Below are 13128 nucleotides of genomic sequence, written 5' to 3' on the forward strand. Positions count from 1 at the left end.
TGGGGGCCCATATGGCAGTGCCTACTTGGCCTAATTATTAATCCGACCCTGGACACCACTTCAGCCATACCAGGCAAGTTGGGCAAAGAGCGGCTTAGTTGCTGGCTGCATGTGCAGACTGGGAAGGCTGCAAGCAGGGGAGAAACTGTGGGGGAGTCCAGTCCAGGGCCCCTAAAGGCGTGGGGGCCCATAGGCCAGTGCCTACTTGGCCTAATTGTTAATCTGGCCCTGATTTGACAATAGATTTAGAGGCCTATCAACACTTGCTGTTCACTTCGAGTTGCCAATCCTCAGTTGGGGGCGGAGGATTCCCCTCGCTTCAGGGCTACCGAAAAGGGGGAGGGATGGCCGCTGGGTGCTCCAATTATACCCTATAGAGACCAGTCCTCACAGAGTATAATGGAGAACTGATCTATGGGTATCTAGGGCTTTCGGAGGGCTGGTTTATTTTGACCATCGCCCCCTTTAAAACGGAAAAAGTTTTATTCAGAATGTAAGCTTTGGTATGCATGCATACTTCATCAGATAATGGGGAATGGGGTGCAGTGAGCAGAGCTACATATAGCTGGAGGGCAGCGGTTCAGAATGCCAAGTGGTACCAAGTTAGAATCCAATGGCAAAATAGTGAAAATAACACATTGAAAGAACATTTGGTCTAGATAGCATTTGCTAGCCCCAGCCTCCCCAGCAGCCATCCCCAAAATCTCCAGGTATTTCCCAACGCAGGGCTAGCAACTCTCGGCAGGACTGATGGATGGTTTGGGCCCACAGGTGTACTACTATGCTGACAGCATCTACGAGAACGCTCGAGTGAAGACAGAGGACGTGCAGTTTGTCACTGCTGGAACAGGCGCCGTAAATGTCGTCATGACTTTGCTAGCGGTAAGGCCGCCCTTTAACATTCTCATCTCTCTCTGTCCCTTCTTGCTCTCTGTATTTCCGTTTCCATTTTGCTATTTCTCCAACAACCTTACGAGGCAGCTTAAGCTGAGAGAGTGTTTCAGTTAAACTTTAGGAAGAACTTCCTGACAGTTAGAGTCCTTCCTCAGTGGAACAGGCTTCCTCAGGAGGTGGTGGGCTCTCCTCCTTTGGAGGCTTTTAAACAGAGGCTAAATGGCCATCTGACAGCAATGAGGATCCTGTGAAGAAGAACTGCAGATTTATACCCTGCCCTTCTCTCTGAATCAGAGACTCAGAGCGGCTTACAATCTCCTATATCTTCTCCCCCCACAACAGACACCCTGTGAGGTGGGTGGGGCTGAGAGGACTCTCACAGCAGCTGCCCTCTCAAGGACAACCTCTGCCACAGCTATGGCTGACCCAAGGCCATTCCAGTAGCTGCAAGTGAAGGAGAAGAAGAAGAAGACTGCGGATTTATACCCCGCCCTTCTCTCTGAATCAGAGACTCAGTGCTGCTTACAATCTCCTATATCTTCTCCCCCCACAACAGACACCTGTGAGGTAGGTGGGGCTGAGAGAGCTCTCATGGAAGCTGCCCTTTCAAGGACAACCTCTGCCAGAGCTATGGCTGACCCAAGGCCATTTCAGCAGGTACAAGTGAAGGAGGAGAAGAAAACTGCAGATTTATACCCCACCCTTCTCTCTGAATCAGAGACTCAGAGCGGCTTACAATCTCCTATATCTTCTCCTCCCACACCAGACACCCTGTGAGGTGGGTGGGGCTGAGAGAGCTCTCACAGCGGCTGTCCTTTCAAGGACAACCTCTGCCAGAGCTATGGCTAACCCAAGGCCATTCCAGCAGGTGCAAATGGAGGAGTAGGGAATTAAACCCGATTCTCCCAGGTAAGAGTCCATACACTTAACCACTATGGCTGACCCAAGGCCATTCCAGCAGGTGTAAGTGGAGGAGTGGGGAATCAAACGCGGTTCTCCCAGATAAGAGTCCGCACACTTAACCACTACACCAGACTTGCTCTGAACTTAGGCAGATCATAAAAGGGAGGGCAGGAAAGGTTGCATCAGTGCTTAGGTCTTGTGGTCCTCTCTTACTCACTCAGGGAAATGCTAACTGTCCCTTTGGGGTCAGGCAGCCATTTTTCTCCAGGCCAGGGATCCCGGAGGTTTTTTGCCATCTTCTGCGTGTGGAGCAGGAGTCACTGTGTGTGTGTGGGGAGGGGGGACATATTTTGTGAGTTTCTTGCATTGTGCAGGGGGTGGGACTAGATGTCCCTCGAAATCCCTTCCGTTCCAACTCTATAATTCTATGAGAATGTTCGATCCAAGCTCACCCAATGCTAAAACAGATGTTGGGGAGGGGAGGTGGGGAGGGAAATCACTGCCTATTGGCTGAAAAGGTAAGCGACTCTGTCCTCTTCTGTGTCCTGTAGGTTTTCATCGTGGATGCTCTGGGGAGGAGGATCCTGCTTCTGGTCGGTTTTGGGCTCTGCTGTGTAGCCCTTGCAGTGTTAACGGTGGCTCTGAACCTCGAGGTGTGTGGAACAGAAGGCTTTTGCCTGAGGAACCTGGCGGGAAGGGAGCTCAGATCAAACAAAAGGGAACTCTCAAGCCTGAGGCTGAAAAGGCTGCCAGCTGGCATCTTGCTTCGGAGAGCCAAAACCGGGTAGCCTTGAGCGAATCATGCTCTCAGCTCTACCCTGCTGGGGTGGGTAAACTGAGAGGGAAGAACTGCAATTTGCAAAGTGCTCTACGTGCTGAAAAGAAGAAGACCGTAGATTTATACCCTGCCCTTCTCTCTGAGCCAGAGTCTCAGAATGGCTTACAACCTCCTCTCCCTTCTTCCCCCACTCTCTGTGAGGTGGGTGGGGCTGAGACAGCTCTCCCGGCGGCTGCCGTTTCGACAGCTCTGCGAGGGCTATGGTGACCCAAGGCCATTCCAGCAGCTGCAAGTGGAAGACTGGGGAATCAAACCCTTCTCTCTGAATCAGTCTCAGAGCAGTTTACAATCTCCTTTATATTCTTCCCCCACAACAGACACCCTATGAGGTGGGTGGGGCTGAGAGAGCTCTTCCAGAAGCTGCTCTTTCAAGAACAGTTCTGCCAGAGCTATGGTTACCCAAGCCAAGGCCATTATAGCAGCTGCAAGTGAAGGACTGGGGAATCAAACCCTTCTCTCTGAATCAGTCTCAGAGCAGTTTACAATCTCCTTTATATTCTTCCCCCACAACAGACACCCTATGAGGTGGGTGGGGCTGAGAGAGCTCTTCCAGAAGCTGCTCTTTCAAGAACAGTTCTGCCAGAGCTATGGTTACCCAAGCCAAGGCCATTCCAGCAGCTGCAAGTGAAGGACTGGGGAATCAAACCCTTCTCTCTGAATCAGAGTCTCAGAGCGGCTTACAATCTCCTTTATAATCTTCCCCCCACAACAGACACCCTGTGAGGTAGGTGGGGCTGAGAGAGCTCTCCCAGCGGCTGCCCTTTCAAGGAACAGCTCTGTGAGAGCTATGGCTGACCCAAGGCCATTCCAGCAGCTGCAAGTGGAGGAGTGGGGAATCAAACCTGGTTCTCCCAGATAAGAGTCTGCACACTTAACCACTATGGCTGACCCAAAGCCATTCCAGCAGCTGCAAGTGAAGAAGGGGGGTATCAATCCCGGTTCTCCCAGATAAGAGTCCTCACACTTAACCACTATGGCTGACCCAAGGCCATTCCAGCAGCTGCAAGTGGAAGAGTGGGGAATCAAACCCGGTTCTCCCAGATAAGAGTCCGCACACTTAACCACTATGGCTGCCCCAAGGCCATTCCAGCAGCTGCAAGTGGAGGAGTGGGGAATCAAACCCGGTTCTCCTAGATAAGAGTCCTCACACTTAACCACTATGGCTGACCCAAGGCCATTCCAGCAGCTGCAAGTGGAGGAGTGGGGAATCAAACCCGGTTCTCCCAGATAAGAGTCCGCACACTTAACCACTATGGCTGCCCCAAGGCCATTCCAGCAGCTGCAAGTGGAGGAGTGGGGAATCAAACCCGGTTCTCCTAGATAAGAGTCCTCACACTTAACCACTATGGCTGACCCAAGGCCATTCCAGCAGCTGCAAGTGGAGGAGTGGGGAATCAAACCCGGTTCTCCTAGATAAGAGTCCTCACACTTAACCACTATGGCTGACCCAAGGCCATTCCAGCAGCTGCAAGTGAAGAAGGGGGGAATCAAACCCGGTTCTCCCAGATAAGAGTCCTCACACTTAACCACTATGGCTGACCCAAGGCCATTCCAGCAGCTGCAAGTGGAGGAGTGGGGAATCAAACCCAGTTCTCCCAGGTAAGAGTCCATGCACCTAACCACTACACCAGACTGGCTCTCTTGAAAAACATTGTTAAGATTTAGCTGAATGACTTGGGATAGAGTCAGCCAGGCTGGTACGGTGACATTGCAACAGTTTGCCCAGAATATCTGCCAGTAGGCCTTTGGGATGAGTGTTGCTTCTATGTGTGCCCTCCCTGTTCACTCTGACATGCAGATCAGGTTGGGTGGAGGGGAAGGGGTTAGGCACTGCCTCTGTCTTCCATGTTGCTTCCTTATTCCTGAGACGTAAATCTAAAGAGTGACCCAATCGCCCAACAGAACATCTCGTGGATGCCGTACGTCAGCATAGCCTGCATCATCTCCTACGTTATTGGCCATGCCGTTGGAGCCAGTAAGTAAATGCATTTCCACTTGGCCCCCTCTTTGCCCTAAGAAAAATATATCCCTTCTTTATATTTGTCTAGTAGATACCTGTTTTCTCCCTACTAAGTCAATTCGAGTTTGTTGTTAAACCACACGATTGCACATGAAGCTGCTTATACCGAGTCAGACCTTTGGTCCGTCAAGGTCTGTCGTGTCTACTCAGACTGGCAGCGGCTCTCCAGGGTCTCAGGAAGAGGTCTTTCCCTTCAGCTACCGCCTGATCTTTTCCCCTGGAGATTCTGGGGACTGAACCTGGGGCCTTCTGCATTATTTGGAATACTGAATTTGGAATACAATGAGGAGAAGGAGGGATCAGGTCAGAAAAGCAACATTTCAGTTCATAAATTACGTAGATCCAAATTACTTCCAAGTCTGCGTACCAATCAGTGTGAGTATCATAGTATAATAGAATCACAGAGTTGGAAGGGACCTTCAGGGTCATCTAGTCCAACCCCCTGCACAATGCAGGAAATTCACAAATTCCTCCCCCTAAATTCACAGGATCTTCATTGCTGTCAGATAGCCATCTAGCCTCTGTTTAAAAATCTCCAAGGAAGGAGAGCCCACCACTTCCCAAGGAAGCCTGTTCCACTGAGGAACCGCTCTAACGGTCAGGAAGTTCTTCCTAGTGTTGAGCCGGAAACTCTTTTGATTTAATTTCAACCTGTTGTTTCTGGTCCTACCTTCTGGGGCCACAGAAATCAATTCCACCCCATCCTCTAGATCAGGGGCGGCCAACGGTAGCTCTCCAGATGTTTTTTTGCCTACAACTTTCATCAGCCCCAGCCATTGACCATGCTGGCTGGGGCTGATGGGAGTTGTAGGCAAAAAACATCTGGAGAGCTACCGTTGGCCACCCCTGCTCTAGATGTTAGCCTTTCAAGTACTTGAAGATGGTGATCATATCACCTCTCTGCTGCCTCCTCTCCAGGTTAAACATATCCAGCTCCTTCAACCTTTCCTCATAGGACTTGGTCTCCAGACCCCTCACCATCTTTACTGCCCTCCTCTGGACCCGTTCCAGCTTGTCTATATCCTTCTTAAAATGTGGTGCCCAAAACTGAACACTCCAGTAATACTCCAGTAACACTCCAGTAATACTCCAGAGTAGTCCTAACGCAGCATGGCAGCTTTACGTATGAAGAACCAGACTCCTCATTCTCCTTTTTTCCCTCCTCCTAGGTGCCATTCCAAGTGTTATGATCATAGAGATGTTCCTACAGTCCTCCCGCCCTGCTGCATTCATGGTGGGAGGGTCCGTTCACTGGCTCTGCAATTTCACAGTCGGGCTCGTCTTCCCTTTCATGGAGGTGAGAAAATGAACGACACGAGACTTCTCTCTCTCTGTTCACATAGCTCAACCAGAGGGAGGACGTGGAGGGAGCGCCGCCCTCACGACAGCCTGATGGCATTTGGGGACTAAACCCAGAAGTGACGCCATCCCACTCTTGGCGGAACCTCTGCGGTTTTCCTTCCTAGAGCAGCATGACATCACTTTCGGGTTAGCACCAGAAATGACTGTAAATAATTAAAGAAAAATCTGGGGACTTTGGGGGTGGAGCCAGGAGACATTGGGGGTGGAGCCAAGAACAAGGATGTGACAAGCATAATTGAACTCCAAGGGAGTTCTTGCCATCACATTTAAAGAGACAGCACACCTTTTAAAATGCCTTTCTTCCATAGGAAATAATTAAGGATAGGGGCACCATATTTTGGGGCTCATAGAATTGGACCCTCTGGTCCAATCGTTTTGAAACTTGGGGGGTATTTTGGGGAGAGGCACTAGATGCTATACTAAAAATCTGGTGCCTCTACCTCAAAAAATAGCCCCCCCCCAGAGCCCCCGATACCCACGGATCAATTTCCTATTATTCCCTATGGGAATCGTTCTCCATAGGGAATAATAGTGCCCAGTAGACATTTCCCTCCCCCCCCATGCTTTCTAAAGGGGGGGAGGGCCTCCAAACTAGGGAATCCCCTGCCCCCTCCCTCTCACACACACACACACTTACCAGATCTTCCTCCGGACAACTCTACTTCCTGTGAAAACGAAAGCAAAAGAAAGGGAGGGGCCGTTCTCAGAAGCCCTTTCTGCTTCCTGCCCAGCCTTAAAGGGGCAGACATTTTGACAGACAGTCAGACAGATATCCTGAGCAGATGGCTCAGGAGCTCTACAAAATGAAGCCTAAAGGTATGTTCTCCCCCCCTCCCCCCCCCCCGCTTCCAGAGTTTTGAAGAGCGGGAGATGAGGCTGCGAACCCAGAAGTCTCCCGCCAGAGCGGGAGGTTTGGGAAGCCTAATGTTTTTCATTATCCCCGCCCCCCAAGTGGCAGTAGGGGTCAGTGATGCCATCAGGAAGTCTCGCGCCGTAATTGGAAACCAGGCAGCCCCCAGCTGAGACAGAGTGACTGACTCCTGGCTCACATAGTGAGCATCATAGCTGAAGCACAATTTGAACCCTGGTCTCCCTAATAATTATCGTATGCAGGGCTTTTTTTGTAGCAGGAACTCATTTGCATATTAGGCCCCACCACTCTGATGTAGCCAATCCTCCTGGATCATACAGGGCTCTTAGTACAGGGCCTACTGTAAGCTCTTGGAGGGTTGGCTGCATCAGGTGGGCGTGGCCTAATCTGCAAAGGAGTTCCTGCTGCATAAAAAGCCCTGATCGTATGTCATGGTGTACGGAACAGCCAGGAGATCCTAAGATGGTCTGTCAGCCAAACGTTCTTGCTCTTTTAGCGTTATGCACCACTAGTTGGTGAGCTAGGCTTGTTTTATGGCAGAGGTGGTTTGCCATTTCCTGTCTCTGTGTCAAGGGCCTGGTACTCCTTGGAGATTGCCCTTCCAAACACTAGCCAAGGCCAACCCTGCTTAGCTTCCAAGATTGGATGACACTAGGCCAGCCTGGGTGATCGAGGTCAGGTTTCTGGATCTCCCTGTCCTAGCTGGACATTTATGATGCCCCCCCCTTGCTGGCCCCGCCCTGGGGGTTGTCCATGACAGGCGAAGGGAGGCAAAAGGGTGCTTGTGGCCTCAGAAAATGGAGCGTTCCTACACACCACCGCCTCCTCCGCAGAGTCAGGCATGCTCTCACTCGCTCTCTGGGTTCGCCTGTTACTCCCCACTCTTTCTTCCTCCCTGGCCAACAGCGTTATTCCCTTTTTATTCGCTCACACCTCCATGCCTCAGCCCTGTGCTCTCCTCTCCATCCCCACCCCGTCCTCACCACTGGCCGGTTCCTCCCTCACAACAGGCTCCTCCTGCCCTTTCCTGAGCAGTCCTGCGTGAGCCCCACCCTCGAGGAAGGCTGTGGAGTGGGGCGCACCCCGGCAGCCCCTTCAGGCTTGCCTGACATCGTCTGTGCCACCTGTGGCTCTGGCCCCAGTGCTCCTGGGCCGGGCCGGGACTGCTGCGGCCTGTGGGGCGGGGCCATTGCCCGGGAATGACTCCCCGGTGGGCTTTGGGCTTTGGGCCCAAGACGAGCGGCTCTTCCAACTGGCCCCAGGTGGGCTTGGGTGCGCAGGGGCTGAGCCGCTTAGCCACGCCATGGCCGTCCCCCGCTGCTGGGCCCGGGGCAAGGCCGGTTCACCACGGGTCCAGGAGAAAGCGGGACGCGGCGGCCCGGACAACACTCTAGCCATGTGCAGCCCCTGCTCTCATGGTGTTCTGGGAGGTTCTTCTCCGTTGACAACAAAATATGATCCTTCACCAGAAATGCTGCAGTCCTAGAAGCTTTCTAACTTTATTCTGTTAATAGTATGTAAACTGGACCTAACTTCAGCTGAATCTCAATACATCCGGGGGGGAGGGGAGTTTGAGCAGGAACGTTCAGGAACACAGTTCCTGCTGGCTTGGTGCGTGTCAGGTGGTGTGGCCTAATATGCCAATGAGTTCCTGCTGGGGTTTTTTTCTACAAAAGCCCTGTGTGATACAATAGTGACATCAGGAGGTGTGGCCTAATATGCAAATGAGTTCCTGCTGGGGGTTTTCCCCTACAAAAGCCCTGTCTGGAACACTAGTGATGTCAGGAGGCGTGGCCTAATATGCAAACGAGTTCCTGCTGGGGGGTTTCCTACAAAAAGCCCTGTGTGAAACAATAGCGACGTCGGGAGGTGTGACCTAATATTCCAATGAGCTCCTGCTGGGCTTTTTCTACAAAAGAAGCCCTGACATCTCAAACTCCGTGGTAGTTCTTCAGGAAGCAGGGAAGGGTTGAATGAGCCTTTTCTGACTCCGGTTTCTTTCTTTCGTCTCTAGAAAGGGCTGGGGCCCTACTGCTTCCTGATCTTCTGTGGCATTTGCTTGGCCACAGTCATCTACGTCTTCCTCATCGTCCCCGAGACCAAGAACAAAACCTTCATGGAAATCAACCAGAGCATGGCCAAGAGGAACGGCATTGAGCTACAGGCTGACAAAGAGGAGCTGAAGGATTTCACAGCCGTTTCTGTGCCCTACAGCAAGAAGAACGAAGCAGAAAGGGACAGCCCTCTTTGAAAAGGCCCCGGTGTTGCCCGGGATTGGCTACGGTTTTGTTTCTCTTCCTTCTGGGGCCAGCAGTCCTGATGACGCTTGCTTTTCTCGTCTGGCTTTTTCCGGGCTTCAGGTTACATCCACCTCAACCCGGACATCCTTTCTGCAACTTCTGATTAGGGGCAAAAAACTCACACAGGAGGCATTGGCTTTACTTCAGCCATCCCAGATTTCCAATCGGTGGCGATGCCACACTTGTAAAAGGATGCTTACTTAACCAGGAGATCCTCTGGGAGAACAATACACGGCTTGTCCCTGTTTCTGAAATGTTCCTTTCCAAGCATGAACAACGAGGCGGGAAGATAACTTGTTGTCAGAAGTGATCTGCCAGAAGGTGTGCCTTTAGGAAGCGGTTTTGTGATCTTAAAAGCTAGCGGCTAAACTGCTTAAATATGCCAGCCTGCATTCCCTGTAAAGACAGCCCCGTGGCGCAGAGTGTTAAAGCTGCAGTACTGCAGTCCTAAGCTCTGCTCACGACCCGAGTTCGATCCCGGCGGAAGCTGGGTTCAGGTAGCCGACTCAAGGTTGATTCAGCCTTCCATCCTTCCGAGGTCGGTAAAAGGAGAACCCAGCTTGCTGGGGGGGAAGTGTGGATGACTGGGGAAGGCCATGGCAAACCACCCTGTAAAAAAGTCTGCCATGAAAATGTCGTGATGCGACGTCACCCCAGAGTCGGAAACGACTGGTGCTTGCACAGGGGACTACCTTTACCTTTTTATTCCCTGTAACATTAAGCCAAAGTGCTTTTTGAAATATCTTCTAGGTAAGCCAATCTTGGCCTGACCAGGATGGCCGAGGCTAGCCTGATCTCATCAGATCTCAGACGGAAGAAGGATCAGTACTGGTTAGATCTTGAATGGGAGGCCACCCAGGACGTCCGGGGTTGCTACCCAGAGACAGGCAACCGCAAACCACCTCTGCTCGTCTCTTGGAAACCCTAAAAGGTCACCATGAGTAAACCCAGCTGTGACATGACGGCAATTACCACCTCCAAAACAGAGCCTGCTACACTTTCTTTATATTGCCTACAAAAGAATGTCAGGGATGATGACTGGCCGGCTCTTCTGTTTCCCACATGGCCTGTAGGTAGAATCATACGCAGGACCCTCTTGAGAAATTTGCGGAGGAAATTAATGCATCAGTTTGAAAGGCTCTCTCAGTCTCATTTTAAAACGTGGTATGCAATGCCTGTGTGTTCCAAAGGCAAAAGACACAGGGTGTTACGTGCACTGGTGTTATATCGGTTTAAAAACTTCTTAAAGTGTGGTTGAGGGATGGCAAAGTGATCTGGTGCAGAAAGGGTATTTGATTGGCTAGATTTGGAGTAACGTTTTCACAATTTGTGCATCATGCAGAAATCTGTGCCTTTCAGGGTTTGGGGTAGGGTTTCCCCCCATCACCCCAGAACAACACACAAGGCATCTGTAATGCAAGTTTGGAATCCTTTGTTGCATTTCCCCATTCCATGGGTATCTCCTGTTCCCTTTGTTTTATCCTGTACAGAGAGCAGGGAGTGTGTGTCCAGGTGTCGGATTCAGCAGGAGCTCACAGGAGTACAGCTCCTAAACCTTTCTGAGGGTTCCCCCTCCTCCTCCCCACCTACCTTGTCCATTGAATAGTAGGTGCAGCTGCATAACAATCTCCAGATTAGGAGAGCAGGCAGCCAGCCAACCACCAGGGGCTTTGCCGCTCCCCCAGCAGCCCTCATTAACCCCTGGAGAAGCCCACATCACCCTTTCTCCACTTCTTATGTGATTTTGGGTGGCGGGTGGCTTTTTGGCCTTTTGACTGGGGAGGAGCCAGGAGAACCCCGGGTGAGCAAGTCCTGCTTGGGCTGGCTGGATCTCAAGAGTGGAAAATAAAAGGACATTGGACAATTTTGGATAATGATTAAGTCTTAGAAGGAAGAAGAATATTAATTTTTGTTTTTATTAGTTAAGGGTACCTTTAAAAATTATTTTAAGTAAATAACACCGGCGGGGATCAAGTAATGGGGGGAGGAGTGGTTAGAAAGTAATATATGGGATAGACAAAAAGAAGTTATTAAGGATGCAAGAAATAGATACGGTTACCATATGTTACTAAATAAAATGGTTTTAAAAAAATAGAATGATTAAAGGTTTAGAACACTTTCCCTATGAAGAAAGGTTAAAAAGCTTGGGGCTCTTTAGCTTGGAGAAATGTCGATTGCGGGGTGACATGATAAGAGGTTTACAAGATTATGCATGGGATGGAGAAAGTAGAGAAAGAAGTACGTTTCTCCCTTTCTCACAATACAAGAACTCGTGGACATTCATTGAAATTGCTGAGCAGTTGGATTAGAACGGATAAAAGGAAGTACTTCTTCACCCAAAGGGTGATTAACATGTGGAATTCACTGCCACAGGACGTGGTGGCAGCTACAAGCATAGCCAGCTTCAAGAGGGGTTTGGATAAAAATATGGGGCAGAGGTCCATCAGTGGCTATTAGCCACAGCATATTATTGGAACTGTCTGGGGCAGTGATGCTCTGTATTCTTGGTGCTTGGCGGGGGGGCAAAGCAGAAGGGCTTCTAGCCCCACTTGTCAACCTTTCTTTTTTGGCCACTGTGTGACACAGAGTGTTGGACTGGATAGGCCATTGGCCTGATCCAACATGGCTTCTTTTATATTCTTATGTGACACAGAGTGTTGGGCTGGATAGGCCATTGGCCTGATCCAACATGGCTTCTCTTATGTTCTTATGTGACACAGAGTGTTGGGCTGGATGGGCCATTGGCCTGATCCAACATGGCTTCTCTTATGTTCTTATGTGACACAGAGTGTTGGACTGGATAGGCCATTGGCCTGATCCAACATGGCTTCTCTTATGTTCTTATGTGACACAGAGTGTTGGGCTGGATGGGCCATTGGCCTGATCCAACATGACTTCTCTTATGTTCTTATGTGACACAGTTGGACTGGATGGGCCATTGGCCTGATCCAACATGGCTTCTCTTATGTTCTTATGTGACACAGTTGGGCTGGATGGGCCACTGGCCTGATCCAACATGGCTTCTCTTATGTTCTTATGTATGTTCTGATGTTCTAAGCAGTTGTGTGCAGTGTCTCACCTTCAGCAGTCACAAATTCTGGTGAGATTTGTGAGCAGAATCCAGAGAAGAATGGGGGAGACTCCGGAGCAGAGATGTTCCTTCAGGAATCTGTTGATTTGGGAGAGACATGGCGATGGAGCCCAGAGTGTCCAGAGGTGGTACCATCCGCAAAAATCCATTTGCTCAACTGAGATGTACAACTTAAAACCCTGGCAGCATTCTCCCTTTCCTCATTTTATTCTTGTACCAACCCAGTGAGGCAGGCCAGGATGAGGAAGAGAGAAGGTGAGACTGACCCAAGGTCACCCAATTAGCATAGTCAAACAGGGATCTGAATCCAGGTCTCTGCAGCTTTATGCCAGCCTGTGAACTGCAGCCACAAGACGCTCTTCTATCATATTGGTGCTCAGGGCTTTTTTTGTAGCAGGAACTCCTTTGCATATTAGGCCACACCTCCACGATGTAGCCAACCCTCCAAGAGCTTAGAGGGCTCTTAGTACAGGGCCTACTGTAAGCTCCAGAAGGATTGGCTACATCAGGGAGGTGTAGCCTAATATGCAAAGGAGTTCCTGCTACAAAAAAAGCCCTGTTGGTACTGTTCAGTTAAAGCTCAGCTAACATATTTGTGACCTTATGAAAGGCAGTGGAGACAAGCCAGCTTTAATTAGCGCAGACTTAGGTAATTATTGTGTGGCTGACTGTGCTGTCTCCGCAAGTCACAGTGGAGGAAAAAGCAAAAGGAACCCCCTGAGAGCACATTTGTTTTCCGAGGGGGACTTCCTGGCCCTCGGCATGGCACAAGTTTCTCCACCACATTTCCCAGCTAGGGGTGATCTAAAAGCAGCCTTGGGGCTCTGCAAATATTTCTGCTTCAGAGAG

General features: G+C 50.4%; 1 protein-coding gene across 1 annotated transcript in view; it reads left to right on the forward strand.

Annotated features, from left to right (window-relative positions):
* LOC132586780 (solute carrier family 2, facilitated glucose transporter member 5-like) overlaps positions 1-9202 on the forward strand; it is a 39155-nt gene extending 29953 nt beyond the window's left edge. The window contains exons 8-12 of the mRNA XM_060258874.1: positions 772-882; positions 2349-2450; positions 4538-4610; positions 5825-5952; positions 8903-9202. Coding sequence (XP_060114857.1) covers positions 772-882; positions 2349-2450; positions 4538-4610; positions 5825-5952; positions 8903-9139 — 651 coding nt within the window. The 3' untranslated portion in view covers positions 9140-9202. The remainder of the gene's footprint in view (positions 1-771; positions 883-2348; positions 2451-4537; positions 4611-5824; positions 5953-8902) is intronic.
* The last annotated feature ends 3926 nt before the right edge of the window (positions 9203-13128 follow it).

This window comes from Heteronotia binoei, chromosome 18 (genome assembly GCF_032191835.1).
Source record: "Heteronotia binoei isolate CCM8104 ecotype False Entrance Well chromosome 18, APGP_CSIRO_Hbin_v1, whole genome shotgun sequence".
NCBI classification, from domain to species: Eukaryota; Metazoa; Chordata; class Lepidosauria; order Squamata; family Gekkonidae; genus Heteronotia; species Heteronotia binoei.